This window comes from Sebastes umbrosus, chromosome 16 (genome assembly GCF_015220745.1).
Source record: "Sebastes umbrosus isolate fSebUmb1 chromosome 16, fSebUmb1.pri, whole genome shotgun sequence".
NCBI classification, from domain to species: domain Eukaryota; kingdom Metazoa; phylum Chordata; class Actinopteri; order Perciformes; family Sebastidae; genus Sebastes; species Sebastes umbrosus.
The window spans coordinates 3,657,869-3,677,538 of record NC_051284.1 but is presented as its reverse complement, the minus strand read 5'-3'; the positions used below and the strand labels follow the sequence as shown (position 1 = coordinate 3,677,538).

The 19,670-nt window shown below is 41.9% G+C and overlaps 4 protein-coding genes across 4 annotated transcripts in view; 3 read left to right on the top strand and 1 right to left on the bottom strand.

The window, feature by feature from the left end:
* Window positions 1-19,670, top strand: part of LOC119474418 — an 813,351-nt gene that overhangs the window by 539,264 nt on the left and 254,417 nt on the right. The window lies entirely within an intron of this gene.
* LOC119504387 (FK506-binding nuclear protein-like) lies at window positions 176-4,673 on the top strand. Its single transcript, XM_037796477.1, has 3 exons — window positions 176-443; window positions 2,406-4,186; window positions 4,301-4,673. Exons 1-2 carry the CDS (start codon window positions 392-394, stop codon window positions 3,173-3,175), a joined length of 822 nt encoding a protein of 273 aa, XP_037652405.1. The 5' UTR covers window positions 176-391; the 3' UTR covers window positions 3,176-4,186; window positions 4,301-4,673.
* lrit3b (leucine-rich repeat, immunoglobulin-like and transmembrane domains 3b) lies at window positions 6,102-12,506 on the bottom strand. Its single transcript, XM_037796465.1, has 6 exons — window positions 12,285-12,506; window positions 10,317-10,691; window positions 10,083-10,168; window positions 7,706-7,999; window positions 7,557-7,616; window positions 6,102-6,755 (listed from the first exon to the last, which is right to left on the bottom strand). The coding sequence occupies exons 1-6, from the start codon at window positions 12,392-12,394 to the stop codon at window positions 6,295-6,297; spliced, it is 1,386 nt and encodes a 461-aa protein (XP_037652393.1). The 5' UTR covers window positions 12,395-12,506; the 3' UTR covers window positions 6,102-6,294.
* On the top strand, window positions 13,859-17,857 carry fam241a (family with sequence similarity 241 member A). Its single transcript, XM_037796484.1, has 2 exons — window positions 13,859-14,154; window positions 17,123-17,857. Exons 1-2 carry the CDS (start codon window positions 13,990-13,992, stop codon window positions 17,417-17,419), a joined length of 462 nt encoding a protein of 153 aa, XP_037652412.1. The 5' UTR covers window positions 13,859-13,989; the 3' UTR covers window positions 17,420-17,857.

The following is a 19,670-nucleotide window of genomic DNA, read 5'->3' as shown; positions in this document are numbered from 1 at the left end:
GATAAAAGGTAATAAATCAGTGAAAAATTATTTAAAACAAAAAAAAATACAAGTATAAATGAAATGAAAATATATTTGACAAATATGAGAAAAAAAAAATAAATGTCTCCTTTGGTGTCTCAATCACACGCGCGCATGTGCGTCATTAAATGCCATGGCAACAGCAGTCAGGTCAGGTATATAAGGGCTGCAGAGAGTTCTGGTTTCTCTCTTTGCATTTGGACTTTGACACTTTGGAGTTGGAAACCTTTTGTAAAGAAAACTCTTTGAGTTTGAAACCACTGAGAGAAACTACTGGAAAGCGGATCTTGTTGGAGAACTAAACTTTTGGATAAATCAACTATATTGTGGGAAACCGAGGAGCCTGAAGATATCCTTCAGCAGACCAGTGATGGAGCAGCAGCTGATGGGAGTCAACTCTGAGTTAGACAACAACAGGCCAGGTTAAACAACTTTTACATTTATTTGATCATTTTATTTATTGATTCATCCCCTTAAAACCCTTAAAAGTCCTCCGTGTAGAAATCAGTGTAACTTGTTGAGTTTAGAGGTGAACCGTTCACACCATGTTATCAGGCCTGTTGGGAAAACACTGCTTTGGTGAAAAGTGGCACTCAGTGGACGATTTGTCCTGTAAAATGATGATTTGATGGACAGCATGTGTTAAATGTCCAGGGCCAGCTGTGGAGCGGGTTAACAATGTGTGTAGTGGTTTGAAAACACTGTTATTTTGGTTTGAGGACATCAAATCCTCCAAACTTGACATCAAAATACTGAAGAAAGATGGTGACTGGGCCACATTTCATAAAATGCCCAACATGTATTTTAGTTGCTCACCATGGAAACGACGTCACAGGTAGGAGGTGACGTCACGACGTCCAGGTGTAATCAGACCAGGCACGTTGTTCTGTGCGCATGCGACCCTCAGATGTTTTGTTTTCATTGTTGAAGCTCGACTTGTTGTAGAAACACCTGCTGCTATTAGTTCATCACATCTAAATCTACTTATTGGTAACATTTCACATTGAAACGCGCTTTGCTCCTTAGTGTGCTGTTTGGTTCTCGAGACACAAGAGAGAGATTTGTTCAGTAACTGCATGTGACTGCATGTGCGCGTGCTGCGTCCAGGATGATAACACACGCGCTGTGATATGCAGCTCCTAAACTGGGACAATTATAAAGTAAAGAGGTTCCTCTGGTCATTTTGGATCAATGTACTGTAGCCATGGTTCACTGTGCATAATGACGCATGTAGTTCAATGCATATTAAACACATTCACGCTGTTTATTGATAACCACTGGTCGTTTAGTCCACACAAACACTGAAGTCCTTCCAACTGTCTGCTGCTCTCATTTCCCCCCGTTATCCCGGTGCCCCCGGTGCTCCCGGGCTTGTGTTTTATTAGTCTAAAGAAGGCTTTGTGGCAGGAATCTGAATCCAGATCAGAAAAGTGGAGAGAGCCGTGATGCTTAAAAGATCATAGTGAGACCCTCCTTAACAAGGACGGAACCTGCCAAAATAAAAAATATATATTTATAAATGACTAGATAAATAAATAAATAAATAGATGTAGTAGAAATAATATTAAAAATAAATGTAGCCATTTATTAATTGATAAAATGTGACATAAATTGTCTGTTTTAATTTTATTTTTTCTTTCTTTCTTTTTTTTCTTTCTATTAATTCCCTTATTTATTTACTCTACTGTTTACTTTTCGCTTTTATTTATTCATGTATTTATTTTATAACTTTTTTATTTTTAATTTAATTTTTATTTTTAATTTTTAGCATTATTTTTAATTTATTTTTCCATTTATGTTTTTATTTATTTTATATTTAAATGTGTGTATTTATTTATTTATTCAGTTATTTATGTATTTATCTATGATTTCCACTTTGCATTTCACTCCTTATTGGTTTCCCAAAATTTATTTATTTCTGTATTCTTTTCTTTATGCATTTCTGCCTCATTATGCAAACTACTGCCACATATTTGACTGCTATACTATACTATACTATACTATACTAAACTATACTATACTATACTAAACTATACTATACTATGCTATACTATACTTTACTTATAGCCTGATATATATCGTCAAAATGTGCATCATTGTGATTTTTTCCCCCCAACATTAACAAATTATATTAATGACAATGTTTGTTATTAAGTGTCACATGAAAGCAGCTTTAATTGAATCTCATTCCCTCATCTGTTCAAACCAACAGAGGCAGAGCTGCACAGTGTTTGATATTACTGTTAAAAGGCATAGCCCCATGTGTGTTGGTGGCTTCATGACACGTGTAATGCAGTCGACGTATTTCTAATTTACGTCTCTTTTTCGATTATTGCTAACTTATTCAAAATTATTTCATGTTATTTTGAATTTTTGCCCCTCAGGTGGTGTGAACTCCATCGTCGAGCGCCCTGCACAAGATGGTGAGGTCAGGCTTGGTTTTGTTGGTGATGGTGAGTATGAACGTTATGTCATCGAGAGAGATATTTATCAGATATTCGGCCACTCTGACAGTGAGGAGGAGGAGGAGATGGAGGAAGAGGAGGAGGAGGAGGATGAAGACGCCTGGTCTGACTCGAGCGAAGATTCTGGTTACGAGTCCAAGTCCGAGCATGAAGACGACTCTGAAGACGATGATTTCAACGTCATCATCAGACCTATCTCCCCCATGAACCAGCTGGTCCCACCTCCGAGCTTTTGGCAGGTTTTACACCGAGGGTCATCTCCTGTTGGCCTTCCCGCTGGAGCTCCTTTCTGCTTCCCTTTTGGAGTTCTTCCTGCGCAGCAAGAGGAACGTCCTGAAGAAGATCAACCCTCAGTCTGTCAGAGGTCAGAAGAGTCCGCTTCCTCAACTTCAGGCCTCAGCATCTCCACGAAGAGGAGCAGGGAAGAGGACTGCACAGAGCAGGTAGGTGTGAAGAGGCAGCGCCAGTGTGAGGACAGCCATGAGGAGCCAGCATCCTCCACTTCAGACCTCAGCATCTCCACGAAGAGGAGCAGAGAAGAGGACTGCACAGAGCAGGTAGGTGTGAAGAGGCAGTGCCAGTGTGAGGACAGCCATGAGGAGCCAGCATCCTCCACTTCAGACCTCGATTCCTCCACTAACCGGAGCAGAGAAGAGGACTACAGGTACAGCTTCAGGAGTTACTGGTAGTTCTCTCCTGATGACAGCGACTCAGATTCAGACTGAGTGCTGTTTGCTGCAGGATTGTACAACCTTTGCCTCTGGCAGGACTGATAAAGCCCCAGGCAGCCTTCCCACGCATCTGGCGGGGTTGGCCATATAGGTTGCATCTTGATCCACAGCTTTTTTTATATCTCTTTTATATATGGATTTCCTTTTGAGTCATAGTTGATGATGCTAGATGCTGATACCAGAGGTAAGTTAACAATGAATGGTTGTTATTCTGTTATGTATTTTTCTTTTTAAAGTAGATACCAGACAAAGGTAAGTCAAAACTTAATGACAGCATTAACACAAGTCTCCTGAAAGTCTCACTTATCAGTAATTGAAAAATTGTTTATTTTACTAACTCTCTATCTTTTAGTTTTTTAAGTTAGGTGTAGGTGGCTGTACCAGACGGAGCTATGGTAATAATTACTAACATTAAGACAAGTCTCCAAGTCTCTTTTACTCAGGTATTAGGCACCAACCAGATGAGAACGATGGAGGACTACAGGACCAGATGAGAAAGATTGAGGACTACAGGACCAGATGAGAAGGATGGAGGACTACAGGACCAGATGAGAAGGATGGAGGACTACAGGACCAGATGAGAAAGATTGAGGACTACAGGACCAGATGAGAAGGATGGAGGACTACAGGACCAGATGAGAAGGATGGAGGACTACAGGACCAGATAAGAAGGATGGAGGACTACAGGACCAGATGAGAAAGATGGAGGACTACAGGACCAGATGAGAAGGATGGAGGACTACAGGACCAGATGAGAAAGATGGAGGACTACAGGACCAGATGAGAAAGATTGAGGACTACAGGACCAGATGAGAAGGATGGAGGACTACAGGACCAGATGAGAAGGATGGAGGACTACAGGACCAGATAAGAAGGATGGAGGACTACAGGACCAGATGAGAAGGATGGAGAACTACAGGACCAGATGAGAAGGATGCAGGACTACAGGTCTTTCTTTCAGTGGACTCAGTAAGTAATCCCCTCCCTGGTTCTCTTCATTATAGGAGCCTTCTTGAATATGATTCCATTGTTTCTAATATGAGTTGAGTTCAGAGGTATTCATGACTTGTGTTTGTGTTTCAGAGAGCAGGATTCCTCTGTGTTTTTGGCCCTCCTGGATCAGCTGAGAGTGGACGTCAACCAACCAATCTTCCCAGGAAGACCCAGCAGCACCACAACACCACCACTCTCAGCATCCTAATGAGTCCTCCACCGCCCCTCCACCCCAACCCCCCCGACACCAGCCGCTTCACTGACGAGGACCGGCCCCGTCCCGACCAGCACAGAGGACGCTGTTCTTTATCTGCTTCTTCTTCTGTGCTGGCGGGTTTAGGAAGCTCCTCACACACACAGGAAGCTGTCAGCACCTCGTTGCATCTGAGCTCACAAATCAAGAAAGAGACGGACCGTGACAATGTATGACATTTTAAATACAATAAATATGGTGCAAATTATGATTTAGTGTTTCAGATTTTCATTCAAGTGTTGCATATAATACTCATATGTATAGGTAAATCTCATATTACATGTTGATATAAATGAAATTGGGAACACTCTAGATTACGACCTGCAGCGTACAGTGTATTTATACTACTGGATACCTATATTGTGTTATCACAGGGTACAGTATAGATGATTACAGTATGGAAGTATACAGACCTCCATCTAACTCTCACTAGAAACTCTTCATCATCAATGTCCTTATGACTCCTCCTCCATCAAACACCAATCATTATCTTTTTTGATCTCAGATTTGAGATCTGTGACACAAAAAACAATAATTAATATTGTAGCAGAGATTGGACAATTTGCATGAATATAAAATCTTTATTACAAAATAAGTTTATTTTTTACAGTGACAGTCGTCCTTTAGTAGCAGTTTAATATGATAAAGCCCATCTCAGGTTCTGAAAAGTGAAGCCAATGCTGAAGAGCCTTAAACTTCTTTTTAATAGCCAGCAGGGGGCGCCTCCTCTGGTTGCTAAAAGAAGTCTATGAGAAAATGAGTCTACTTCTCTCTTGATTTATGACCTCAGTAAACATTGTAAACATGAGTTTATGGTCTCAATCGCTAGTTTCAAGTCTTCTTCAATACAGCATGATGTTCATTTAGTAAAAGTCAAATAGACCATAAAGCAGGGGATGCTTTAGGGCGTGTCTACCTTGTGATTGACAGGTCGCTACCACGGCGTTGTCTGGTCTGGGAGTTGTCCGTGTTTTCGTCTTACAACTTTAACCCTTTCACAATGTGTTTTCACTTCATCAAAGTTAATTATAACATTTTTGGTCGCCTGAAAACGTCTTATTCAACGTTCGGTTGTACTTAGCTCCACCCTCTCGTGTCACTTCTGGTTGCAAAAAAACAAGAAGGCGACGGCCAAAAACCAAGATGGCGACAGCTAAAATGCATAACTCGAGGCTTCAAAACAGCAGTCCACAAACCAACGTGTGACGTCATGGTGACTTCATCCACTTCTTATATACAGTCTATGGTTGTCACGTTACCTTGTTACGTTATTATCTTAACACAAATCATGATATTTTTTCTAACCTTAACCGAGTAGTTTTGTTGCCTAAACCTAACCAATCATTTCACAACGATAACCACGTGGCATCGTGCGTTTGTGTAACTTATTTTTGGTTCAGAAACTTTGACATTCAACTTATCCGTGGTTTCCAGAAATGTACAAAGCCAACATTATTTTCTGGCGACTGGGTGGAAAATAAATGACTAAATGAAAAAAAATTGCAGCTCAAATTGTGGGGGCCTTATCCTGCAGGCTGGATCGGACCCCAGGCCAGTAAATTGAGACCTCTGCTGTAAACCCAAACTCCAGGTTTCAAAACATCTTTTGAGAAAACTACAGTATAGACATCACAGGCATCCTGTGTCACACATTTTATTTTTACCAGCAAGTTACATTTACAGGACAGCTCATCAACAAACATTATTTTTGATCCCCCAAAAAGCCTGGAACACTAAAACTAGAGGTTCACAAACAGTTAAGCTTCATTTGCTATCCCATCCCCTTGTTGAAGTCAACCAAGTAACGGATCCAAACCGGCTTCAATGTATCTCATACAAGTGTTTCTGACAGGAGAGCAGCTCTAGATTTTTCTGGGGGCTCCGGTGTAGACTTGACGGACGTCGTGGTCTTTGCATCTGTTAAGTTCATTTTGCGCCGTTTAATGTACTTGTCTATGTAGACCACTTTCGGAGCCGTCTGGGTCTTGTTAATGGAAGGTGGTGTAATGTTTTGGAGTATCTGATTCTCCTTCGCTGAAGGGATGTTGGTGGGAGCTGGAGTCCGGTTGGGCTTCCTGTATTTTGATGATGATTTGGGTGGAGTCTTTTGGGACTTCTTTTTTGGAAGACGGGATAGTCTCGTGACTCCCACCACCTTCAGTTCAATCGGGGCTTCAGATATTCCTGCCATGTTCCGTGCCTGGCAGCGATATTCACCGGCATCCTTGTATGATAACCCGTTCAGGCTGATTATCGACCAGCGAACTCCCACTCGAGGAGATTCCTGCATAACTGGAAAATGAAAAGTTGCACAATCTTAGCTCTTGGCACACTAAACCAGTCTTTTCCCTACACTTAGAGTTTCACACAGGCAGTATTTGAGACCAGACCTAACTAAATCCAAGTGGTACTCCCAATTTGAGACCCAACCCAAGACCTGAAGAAACATTTTTGCTTTATTTCATGTATTACTGACAGCTAGCTCTCCAGAACTAACAACTGGCTGTATTATGTCTTCACTTTTCCCACCGTGCATAGTGCATGATCTCCTATGGACGCAGTGTTGCAAGTATAGACGCTGACTAAAAGGAATATTTCTGCTTTATGCTTAAAAGGGACAGTTCACCCTAAAATCCAAAATACATATTTATCCTGTTACCTGTAGTGCTATTTATCAATCTAGATAGTTTTGGTGTGAGTTGCCAAGTGTTGGAGATATCGGCCTTAGAGATGTCTGCAACTAATTGGTCAAAACTTAAACAGGAATTCAAATTTCAGTCTATAATGTATATAGTATATAAACATAGAATTGAATTTAATAGATCAACCCCATTGTCACCGATATCCGATCCAGTATTGATATTTGTGCATCCTTAATCATGACCTGCGGTTACTCAAGATAATCCACAGACCTTGTTGTGAGCAGTTTCATGGAGGAACTATTTTCTTTCTTCCGATATAGCTGAAGTGAAGTTTTAATAGTACTGGTTTTGATTCATATTCTAAACATGATTATGACCATAAACACATTGCTGTTGGAACACTGTGTGCTCTAAAAATGTATCTTAAAAGAGAGAAGAGAGCTCCACTTACAACTCTCCAAACTCCTGGGTAGCTGGTCAAAGTTCTCAAGGATGTCTTGTTGGCAACAATCTGCACACAGAACCAAATCACACCATGACTTGACTGATGCTCACATCTAACATCTCTTCATAACCTGATAGTGGCCCTGGATTACTTACCAGCGTAGGCTGAGGTTTTGATCCAGGTCAGGGTCGGTGTTGGGTAGCCGGTAGCGTCACAGCGGAGTATGACGTTGCTGCCCAGTGGAGAGATGACTCTGGTGGCTGCAGGCTGGACTGAAGGCCTCATACAGCGGGACAGCTCAGCCTGGGTCAGCAACATCCCCGACTGACCCAGAGACCTGCGACATATCAGCAGCTGGTCCATGAGAACTACAGGACTCCCCAGGGACATGGACAAGGACGTCACCATGGAGATCTGGCAGTCACACAACCAGGGGTTGTCATGGAGACCTGGATATTCAGGACAGTTTGACTTTTTTACATAATTGTCTTGTTTGTGTCATAAATTTGATGGAAAAACATTGGTGTAATGGCAGGTTTACAAGGGTACACAATAATTGTATTGTTGTTCAGTAGTGGTGTTCTTTGGAACTACTTTCTACCAAAGACATTCTCACCATGAAATCTGGTAACAGTGTCGTCTGTTGACATCCATGTGTGAGGCAGTTTGCTTTTCAGACACTTCTATGTAAAATGCAGTATTAGGAGCAGCAGGTAGCTACTATATAGCACATAGAGCAGTTTTGGGGTCCGGTGCTTTGCTCAAGAGCACCACGGCAGTGCCCAGGAGGTGAACGGGCACCTCTCCAGCTGCCAGTTGGCAGTCCGTACTTGGTCCGTACTAGGTCCCTGTGGACCCTCCGGTTCCCAAGCCAAGTCCCTACGGACTGAGCTACTATTGCCCCAGTATTATATAGCATATTGGATATATCAGAGCCTAAAGAAAGGTATGAAATTCCCGCTCATGTATTGGTGTCTTCAAATTAAATTCATGAGCTTGTATTTACAACATGGGAAGTCGTGTACACAATATGTTTGGCGTTAAAGTGCTTAAGTCCTGAGAACACCGCTGCTAAGCAACGCCGATATTAACTTTTACTGTTGGCGTCTAGAAGCCACAGAGGCTAACAATTTAGCAAGCTAGCAAGTGGGTAACATAATGCAGTAAATGCAGAGAGATAATGACAGAGGAGAAAGATGAGGCTGTTGGGAATATCAACATTTTCCTCACACATATTTACTTTAATTACGAAGGATTACAGCACACGACTACATTTACAATATATGAACTTATTATGCACCGAAAAATTAACTTCCATGGCCTCCGCCATTTCTGACAACATCAACAAACTCGTCACAACTCGTGAACTCTGAGCTTTCAGAAATTTTCCACTTACGAGGTCGTGAATACGACATGAGGGGGGCGTTCATATGGACTCTTCATGTAAACGCGGTAAACACGACCCCATTTGAAGCACCATATTTTACACTTATGGGAAGTAGGGGTGCTGAGGAGGCTGCAGCATCACCCTGAAATATATATATATATAGGTGTATACTATAATATCGGTGGCAGGAAAGAGGTTTCACTTTGTTTTTCATCCGTTTATTGTCAATATGTAGTTTATTTAATACTTCCTGCAATGTTGATTGGATGTGACTGCATAAAAGTGAAGCCACAATATCCCGGTTACGAGAGCTGCCATCTTGAGATTTTGACATCATTTGGAGCCAGACTCTGCTCAGTAGTGATCGGGGGGTTGGAGTCGCGGTATCGAGGTCCCGCCCAAACACCCGCCAGAGCCAATCATGAGCCGAGCACAGCCGCAGCTTGCTAGCATGAGCCACCTAGATGCTACGTTAGCACCACGGTAGCTGTTTGGCTAGAATGACATAACTTTTACAGTACACAATATTTGTTACTTCTGCCAACTTAGCGAACAGCACTACTCTCGACTTCGTGCACTGTAGTCAGTGGGCATGGTTTTCGAAGTAACAAAAATTGTGTTCAGTAAACGATAAATGTCAGTTGGGTGTTGTGAATGATGAACAACTGATTATCAGAGCAACACTTTCAAATAAAATGTCAATGAGGTTTATCAACTCAGTTGACAATTTATCGTTCTATTTTTCAATTCCATTATTAATTCGTATGCATTTTCATCACATTCCTTTAAATGATAAACGATAATTTCGTGTTGTGAATGATGAATGTAAGACGGTGAAAATAATGAAACATGGCTGTTTTCATCATATCCCGACTGTTTTAGTCATATCAGCTGTAAATTAACTGTAAACAAACTCCATTTTTCATTTCACATCCATTTTTACGACTCCATTTTCAATTCACATGCATTTTCATCACCACCATTTTTAATTAGTTAATTTTTGTTACCTCCACCCTTCATAGAGTAAAGCTCTATTTATCTGAAATATATTTACACACTGGGCGTCTTCATGTCTAAATCAAGCGTAGCTGCTTTAGACAGCATTAGAATATAAAGCATTTGTATTGCTTCAAAACATACTATACCCAAAATCTTTCTTTGTACTGCTCCTTCCTGTTGTCCTGGGAGAGGAAACCAAAGGTCCAGTAGCTCAGCAGGTAATAAAGTCAACCTGAGGAGAGGAGAGGAGAAGACGGGAGAGGAGAGGAGAGGAGAGGAGAGGAGAGGAGAGGAGAGGAGGAGAGAAAAGTTGAACATACTGACAGCTCTGTAGCTCTCTACATCAGTAGGCTACATGGTTCTGTGGTATCTGGACACACCTGTTGCTGGACAGGTCGAGGTAGGTGATGTTGGGAAGAAAGAGAGCAGCGTGGGCAGGAAGGCTGGACAGACGGTTGTTATGGAGACCCAGAGTCTGGAGGCGGGGCATGTCCCTGAGCCCCTCCCAGGGGAAGGATGTCAGGAGGTTTCCATCCAGACGCAGCTCTCGCAGGGCCCTCAGGTTGACGAAGCTGCTGGGGTGGATGGAGGTGATGGTGTTGTAGGTCAGCCACAGAAAACGCAGCTCCGACAGGTTGTAGAAGGCTGCCCGGGGCACCCTGGAGATCAAGGTCTTCTCTAGACGCAGTTTGACTGTATCAGCTGGGACATTAATGGGAACAGCTGAGATTCCAGGGTCACTGCACTGCACCAACCTGCAATGTCAGGTGATCAAATCATGCAAAATACCATCAGTGTAAATACTCAAACACCATTTTGCCTGTCTGATGCTTTTCATCAGTTATTTATGATAATTATAGGTACCATGAGGATATTTCATTATAAATAAACACATATCTGTCATATTTATAGTTACATTTCTTACCAAAGTGTATGCATTAAGGCCTTACAAACATGCTGAATGTATTTCTAACTGGAAAATTGGTTTCCTAAAGCCTTTGTGTGATTTTAAAAACCTGCATCTTTTACATCAGCTCCCAGTCTTCATCTTCTCCTATGTTATTAGCATATTCCTCCTTTCATAGTGAGCCTGGAGTGTGCCACTTCTGTGCCACAGAGCGGTAATAAAAAAAGAGCTCCAGCAGTGGATCAGATTAATTAATTCATTAAAAAAGTTACAGTTCACCTTTTTCAAATCCAATTATTCATTTTTAATTTGTTAACTTGGAGTTTTATAATGCATAATTTCAATTACTTTTTAATAAGTCAATTTATTGGTCAAGTCAAGTAAATTGATTATAATTAGATGCTGTAAAAGTATGGTCTGGCTCCACAGTACAGGCCTACATCTCAGACATGCTTTCAGTTTCTAACCCCAGCAGATCTATCCGGTCACATGGTGGCAATTTCCTGCATGTGCCCAGAGCACTTTCAAAATCCACTGAGATGGCATTCAGTATTATTACCTGCTGATCTTAGACTTGATCCAACACAGTGTTCTTTTAAAACCAAACTAAAGACCTTCCTTTTCACTCGAACACTTTCTTAAATGAACACATTTGTACAGTATGTGTGTCTGTATACTGTATGTATTTTTATGTGCATGTATACATAGTTGGCTCTTTTTATTTGCACTTTTCTGCTATTTTATTTTGTTTTTATGTAAAGCACTCTGAACTGCTGTTGTATGATATGGTGCTATACAAATGCATTTTAATGTAATTTAATTGAAATTACTACCACCAACAGCACTCAGCATAAAAAATCCACAGGGTGCCTTTAAAGTTTCTCTGTACACAATACAATACAATTTTCTATGTTCACCATTACTTTCTATGTAACATTACTTTCGACAACGATAGGAGTTCGGGAAGAAAACGAGCAGTTCACAGCTGCCTAACGTTAGCCTGTGTTGAAACAAGTAACGTCTGCTAAGTTAAAACTGCTTAGCTAACGTTAGTGGGCTAAAGACACTGTCTAGGGGATGCGGTGGTCCCACCGAATAAATTAACTCAATCAACTAACTATAACATTAGTTGCTCTAAATAGGGCAACAGAATGAACACAAAGTAAGCGTCATTCGGTCGGCATCACAAACACACGTACAAAGGGTCATATGATTACACCTTTCTTTTGCAATATGAGATACCATTCAGTGACTAAATATTTACTGATAACAAAATTTGTCACATGATGACATCACCAAATATAACATTTGTTGCATTAGCACTACTGTATTGGTTCCATAGAGCTTCAATAACATGATAATTATTCAAATAGAATATGCTGTAATGAGTAACCACACACAAATACGCAGAGAGATGAGAATGACATCAGCTTCACTCAACCTGAGCTCTGCTACTCCACTGTTCCCATACGTGCAGGCACATAAAAATGGACAGGACTGGACCGCCAACAGAGATGACTGCAAGATGTGAACCAGGACCAGCAGATACATCCTTCATCAGACAAACCGCATACTCAGACGGGCACTTTGTAGCTCCATATTCCCAGTCCTCTCCAGTCTGAGCTTGTGTCCATGGTGCAGAGTGAAACTGAATCCCAGATTAGCTGGGATTACAGTGTTTACAAGCGGCATGTAATCCCACGCATCACTGTCAGTATAACAAATCACAACATCAGGACAAGCCCCAGCCTTTTTTTGGACTTGAGGACAACTTGATCCCACCACCCCACCCTGTGGAGTATTTCATATTGACCATTATACATCACACAACAGTCTAAGACAAATAGACGTCCTGCTTTTACCTATAAGTAAAAGTATGTATTATGAGCAACATTTACCAAAAGCAAAAGTACTCATTATGAAGAAAAATAGCCCCTTTGAGTTTTACAGCATTTTATATATCAATTAATTGTTATTACTGCCACATTAATCTATAAGGACAATGTTTTATTGTTGAGTAGTTTAATGCAAACATTTTTTTTACAGATGTGTTGCATATAGGATTAGAAGCCAAGGCTAATTTGCGCCCCCTGTTCCTGGTTAGGCTACTCTGTTTAACCCTCTGAGACCCTGGTCCCGACCGACTTTACTGTCTTTCAGAGGCTATAGCAGGTTTAGTTTTACAGCTAGAGCTAGTAAAGCTACAGATATCATATGAAACTAGAAACCAACCAACCAACCATGTCATACTAGCTTGAAAAACTGGCACGGACATTTTCAAAGGGGTCCCTTGACCTCTGACCTCAAGATATGTGAAAGAAAATGGGTTCTATGGGTACCCACGAGTCTCCCCTTTACAGACTTTATGATAATCACATTCAGTTTTTGAATGCAATATATAAATGTGTTATTTTCGCCTATTCTAAAATGTTGTGTTTGAATATTTCAAAAGTGTTTGATACCAAATCACAGCATGCCTTGGTGCACCTCTATGGTGTCCCTCAAGGTCTTGGTGTCTTAATGTGGTATTTTGGAGGGATTATTGATCATTTTGATCAATTCTCGAGTGGAAAAAAATGGTTCACTAAAGTATTACCAACCATGCACCCAGTATTACCCAACATGCACCCAGTATTACCCACCATGCACCCAGTATTACCAACCATGCACCCAGTAGTACCCAACATGCACCCAGTATTACCAGCCATGCACCCAGTATTACCCACCATGCACCGAGTATTACCCACCATGCACCCAGTATTACCAACCATGCACCCAGTATTACCCACCATGCACCCAGTAGTACCCACCATTACCCGCCATGCACCCAGTATTACCAACCATGCACCCAGTATTACCCACCATGCACTCAGTATTACCAACCATGCACCCAGTATTATTACAGGCTTTCTGAGTAGAGCAGCAGTAGTGCTGTAGTTACTCTCCCGGCCTGTAGGTGGCGCTTGGTGACGTATGCAGAGCTGCTGCTTTGCTATTGGATGAAGTTGAGCTCTATCGTGAACGCGCGGCGCGCCTCTGAGGGCGGACATTGGGATGGTGTGCTCTCAGTCACTCCTCCTCCTCCACTCAGCTCTACTCGCATGTTTTGATTCCTGAAAGTTCTTGTCGGTGGACCAGCTGTAAAAATGTCCACTGTACCGCCACCAGCTAGTGACCGGTATGTTTTCCGCCGACGGGAGTTTGAGGAGCTGCCGTCAGAGACCCAGAGACGCTGGATTACGCCTCCTCAACATGTCCCCGGTGCCCGGCAGCAGCCCGCACTACACCAGCAGCCACACCGACAACACCGGGTAAACATAAAGTACACTAACGAGCTAGCTGTAGCCGGGTATTAGTGTCGCCCAGACACCGGACATCCATGGACCGATACTCGGGTGTGGTTGTACTGAGTCTGAGCTGAGCTCAGCGAGGTTATAGTCTAGTAACAGAAACTAGTTAGTGAAGGTTTAACTTCCTGTGACCTCAGGTTGAACCGCTGTCAGTTAGCAGTTATCTTATGTAAACAAGCCAGCGGCTGAACCAAACTCCTGTTAATAATCTGACACTTAGAGCTTTCTCTTCAAAGGCAAGCGATACAAACCTGATAGAAACACGACTTGTGAATATTACGAAAGAACAGGTTCGGTAATCCAAGTCGGGATATATATGAGTAATAATACAGTAGGTTAGTTTATACACAGCGAAGTGGAGGGTAGCTTCTCTTAAGCTTCTCAACCCATGTCTCACTGTGTGTCTTTACGTTAAATTAAACGCTTTTTCAATGTAGTTTGGTGGCATTTTCTCCTCACAAGAAAGAACATAATGTGCCAGGATCCGGCCTTATCTTGAGTTCAGTAATACTTTGTCTGTTTAATAAAGTGGGAGATAGCCTATTGTATTATAATGTATTATCAAATAGAGTTTGTTCATGTTGGACTGACACTATTAATAGCCCCCCAGCCCAGCTACAGTAGTAGGGCTCTAACTACTATTTGAACGTTACTATGTCCACAATGTAAACACAATGGGAGTTCAGACTGCTAACACCAAACAACAGTGAGGCCTTGGTGCGTGTTAGCCTATTAATTCAAAAGTAAACTGACTGTTTTTGGTGGAATTATTGGATAATTATTATCTCCTTATAGATCCCAGGTTTGTTATTGTACAACCATTTTGCTAGTTGTTAGGATTCAGCATTATTATTATTCACAAGAGTAAAAACATCCTTCAGTCTAACAAGTAAAAACACCTTTTTTAACACACACAATTGATTTATATGAGTGTCACTGTCTTTGATGTATGTCCAGTGCTTATTATAGTTCACAGTGGTAACGCCTTCCTGGAATGAAGGTTCCAAGTTTTAGTTTATGACTTGTCATTTCACTGTTGTCTGTAAGATTCACTTATCAGGGTGTAGCCTGAGTTGTGCTGCTTTCTAGTAGTACGTTTTTTTTCCTGCCTGTGGTAATTTCCCTTATGCTAGTGAGCAGTTCAGAAAGTCAGCAGGTGAAATGTATAAGGCTGCATTCACATCAAATCAGACATTGCTGCGATTAGGGCAGGGATGTGACGTGGGAGTGTCACTTAAATGGCCCATTTCTGTGACATCATGTTGTGAACTTAAACCCTGCACGACAATTAACGTCTATGTGCTCCCTCGTGGCAGGATTGTACAGCTCTGGAAAGGTCATCAGGGCAGCCACAAAGAGTAGAGAAGCAATGAGGTGAAACTCTGGTGCTTTTTTGAGTAGTGCTGCCGCCATTTTGGACTGAAAACGCCAATGAGTCCATGGCCACGGATGTATAAAGAGATGTCTGTAAATCAGAGGTTGATTTTTTTTTTCTTTAGGTAAATCAACTTCCCAGTAGGAACACTTAAATATCCCTCATTTAAATCATGATGTCCTAAAAGTAGTCAAATGAACTAACAGCTGAATCCAGAGTAAACAGTGGAATGCTACAAGGTTCTTCTTCCTGTGGGCGTCTTCCAGCCTGATCGCTGGTTACGCGATTGGCCACCGCAGCGTGACCTCGATCTGAAGTTGAATCGGCTTCAACCTTTCACCACAGGGCTGCTGCTTCCCCTGTGGTCCCCACCACAGCATAAACACACTACCCACATTCAAATGAATGGGAGGACTGGTGTTTTTACCACAACGCCTGACTTGACTATGAATCAGCCTTTAGAGCAACTGTAGTGTGAACCATGGCAGACATGATGGGGCGTGTCTCACGATGTTCTATCATTATATAGTGAAATGGGATTACAGGCTGCCACAGCATTACTGCTTCAGTTACATTATACACAGACGGGGCAGTGATAACACAGCTCAGAAGATTGCATCATCATCAACATCAACAAGTCTGTCCACAATAACAAAGATGTCACGATGACGATGTCATTCACATTTCACAGAGGCTAAATGCTGTTAATAAACTGAATAATGGGTTAGATAAGGTAATGATCAATCAATAACAAAGGTCAGTATATGGCCTACGCTAGCTCGCTAACTGGCACACCTAAATCTGAAGTGTAATGATGTCACTTCTAGTCAGTGCACTTAGTGAGGAAATGACCACACTGCTTTTTACAATGCATTCTGGGAATTGTCTAGGGAAGTAATGTTATAATGTGGAAGTCACTGTAATTACTGTTAACTTGTACTTTCAGCTTCCAGTTAGATTAACAGCTGGGAACTGGGGCAGCTCTTCACACTTCGCCGCTTCTCTGGTGTGAATTCGGCTCAAGCACTCTACACATATTGAGCATCATCTTTTCTTGTAAAATGTCCGTCTGTAACGCTGGCGTTGTCACAAGGTTATTAACATTTTACACGAGAAAATAGGCATTACAGTAACAGAATATTAATTCACATTTGATCAGCGCTGCCTAGTTTGATCGATTTGATTGGATTTTGCGAGCGATTGACAGCTGCCTCCGTTCAGTTTTTGAAAGTTTTAAACAAAAATTCTGGCCCGATCTTACACATTACGCCTTTAAAGAGAAATAACAGTCTCACATGTCCTATTAAAATGCATGCAAGCCTCCGTTTTGTTTTATTTCAATGCTACATGAGAGAAGGGTCAGAGTGGGAACAAACTTTGTGAGTGAGAAAAAATGTGGTCTAAAAGGCTGCAACAGCCGTAAAAGAAGCCCAATGACTATTGAATGAGGAATATGAACAGTTTAGACAGCTGTTCATTACTGATATGGATTTTACTACCAAGTGATTGCGTGGGATATGTATTCATAACCGGTCCTGACCTTTTCATCCACAGGTTGATGGCAGCCGGACCCGACCCGGACCTCCCAGTGACCCCAGCACCAGATGGCTCCAGGAGAACGACCCCACCACCAGAGAGCCTCAGCTGGACGACTGCGAGCGGATGGGGACGCTGTTCGGGATGCTCAACAAGTGTCTGCGGGCGATGGGCTTCAGCCAGATGTACTTTGGGGACAAGATAGTGGAACCAGTAGTGATTGTGTTCTTCTGGCTGCTGCTCTGGTTCCTGGGTATCCAGGCCCTGGGACTGGTGGGAACTCTGTGCATCATCATCATCTACATCCAGAAGTAATGAGAGTGGATGGTCAGAGTCGGAGCCTGCTGTTTTTCTTTCTTTAATGCTTACATATGCGGGACTCATTTCATGCTATTGGATGTTTGGATTGGATTCTGCAGTGGATCTGTGCTTTTAGAGGGGGGTGGGAGGGCAGCAGCTGTGGTACTGCTCTGTAGTGATGGTGGCTCAGCAGGTTTCTAGAAATGGTTGTTCAGTCAGTAAATCCAAAGCTGGGTCCATTCTTCAGGACCGTCAGGTCTAGAACAGGAGTGGTGACGTCCTTGATTTAAAGGAACATGAAGACATTGTGGGGAAATGGTTAGTTTCTGTTTGAATCAGAGGCTGCAGAGAGGAGGCCAGGAGGCCCAGCACTCAGGAAACACAACTGCACACGTCTATTTGTGGAGGGTTTCACTTTAAGCAGCAGTAGGCAGGTTGGAGCAAATATGATTTGAAAAAAAAAGTTATTTTTATAAAACGGTCACGATATCCTGACAGTAGTATATGAGACAGGTAATCTGAAAAAAAATGATGTCCCTCTGTGTCCTCCGCTGCTCCTAATGATATCTGCAAGATTTCATAGACCGGAGGAAAACAACCAATCAGAGCCGAGCTGGTGTCTTGCCGTCTCTCAGCAGCTGTCAATCAATCATGAACTCTGATCAAACGGTCAAACTAGGCAGCGCTGATCAAATATTAATTAATATTCTGTTACTGTAATGCCTATTTCTGGCATAAATATCATGCCATGTTGAGATCAGTTGAGGAAATACCAATTACCGCCCACCAGCCGGGGCAAACTTTCTCATTTTACAGCTAATCAGTACACTACAAGATGTTTCTGACAGCATTTGAGGAGAGAAATAGTCATTACAGTAACAGAATATTGATTCATATTTGATCAGCGCTGCCTAGTTTGCCAAGTTTGATCGGAGTTTGTGAGTGATTGACAGCTGCCTCCGTTGAATGAACAGCCAATAGGAACGCTCTCTCTCTGAAATGACATGTGATTGGTCAAAGTCTCCCATCAGGGGCTAGATTTTGCCTGTAAACAGAGCCATGAGGAGGTGCAGAAGTCTAGTTTTCTCTCAGAACACTTGAATTACAATATGCTGAAAGGTTATTATGGGATATTAGCCCAATGATGCCAAAAATATACTGTCTACTGCATGTTTAATAAGATCTTCGCTAACATACAGTATGTTTATTGGGGTGTACAAACGCAGCAGTAACATGACTCCAATAATCAATCATAAGAAACCGTGTCTGAATGTAAAGCTGACAAACAGAACACGTTAAGTTCTTGTGAAACCTTTTTTTGCTGTAAAATGTTTACTTTTGAATAGATACTAGGGATGCACAGTGTGTTGATGGCTGATAAATGATATTGTTCCAATAGTGGAATTTCAGCCGGTATTTACGTCCAGTATTCGACAGATTTTTTTGCTGTGGAGAGGCAAAGAACGTATATCGCCAAGAAGTGAAAGTCAGTTTGTTCCATTGCAACGTCAGCGCCCAGCAGCAGAGCTACGCTTCCGCCATTTTGGACTGAAAGCGACAACGGGACGCCAGTAAAACGTTCCGCCTGGAAAGAGCTGTACAAAAGTGAAACTAAATGACTTCTATTCTATTATCATATTCTACTGAAATGGCCTGTGTTGAACAATAACATATTCTAAATATAATAAGCATTTTCAGTCCAAAATGGCTGCAGCTCTAACTTTCTCTCGTCTGCTCTCTGTGTCTTGGTGCCTGTTCTTGCCGGATCAACCTCCTCCCTCTACCAGATGAAATGGTTATCGGTTATAGATCCAGCTGGAAGCCCTCTTCATTTAAAGGGAACTGACAGAAATGTGAAGTATGCAATTAATGATTTCTCACATTCATGGAAAGATAAATTGATAAATTGAGATAAAACTTCCATTTTGTAAAAACTAAACCTTCATACTGGATACTGGTGTTCCAGTTTATCTCTGCTCCTGTTGCAGAGCTGCAGTGACACACTGAACCTTAACGTAGCTACACTGGAGAGTTCAGCTGACTAACTGACACTCACAACGTTTATTTCTGTGTAGAGCCACTCAGTATACTGATGTCAATATTATCATATCAGATAGGGCTGCACAATTAATCAAATATTATTCGCAAGCACGATTTTGACTTCCCACAATTAAATGAACACGATCGCCTGCAATATTGACGTTTTAAAATGCGTGCAACCTCGCCGCTTCCAGGGGCCGTGGACTCGATGCTCGCTGCGCCCCTC

Excerpts from the sequence above, each read along its gene's own strand:
- LOC119504387 (XM_037796477.1), top strand. The coding sequence starts at position 392 with ATGGAGCAGCAGCTGATGGGAGTCAACTCTGAGTTAGACAACAACAGG. Across the intron at positions 444-2,405 it reads GTTAGACAACAACAGGCCAG|GTGGTGTGAACTCCATCGTC; the intron begins GTTAAACAACTT and ends TTTGCCCCTCAG.
- lrit3b (XM_037796465.1), bottom strand. The coding sequence starts at position 12,394 with ATGTATCTGCTGGTCCTGGTTCACATCTTGCAGTCATCTCTGTTGGCG. Across the intron at positions 10,692-12,284 it reads AGTGGAGTAGCAGAGCTCAG|GTTGGTGCAGTGCAGTGACC; the intron begins GTTGAGTGAAGC and ends CTGACATTGCAG. Across the intron at positions 6,756-7,556 it reads ACCCAGGAGTTTGGAGAGTT|TTATGCAGGAATCTCCTCGA; the intron begins GTAAGTGGAGCT and ends TTCATTTTCCAG.
- fam241a (XM_037796484.1), top strand. The coding sequence starts at position 13,990 with ATGTCCACTGTACCGCCACCAGCTAGTGACCGGTATGTTTTCCGCCGA. Across the intron at positions 14,155-17,122 it reads AGCCACACCGACAACACCGG|GTTGATGGCAGCCGGACCCG; the intron begins GTAAACATAAAG and ends TTTCATCCACAG.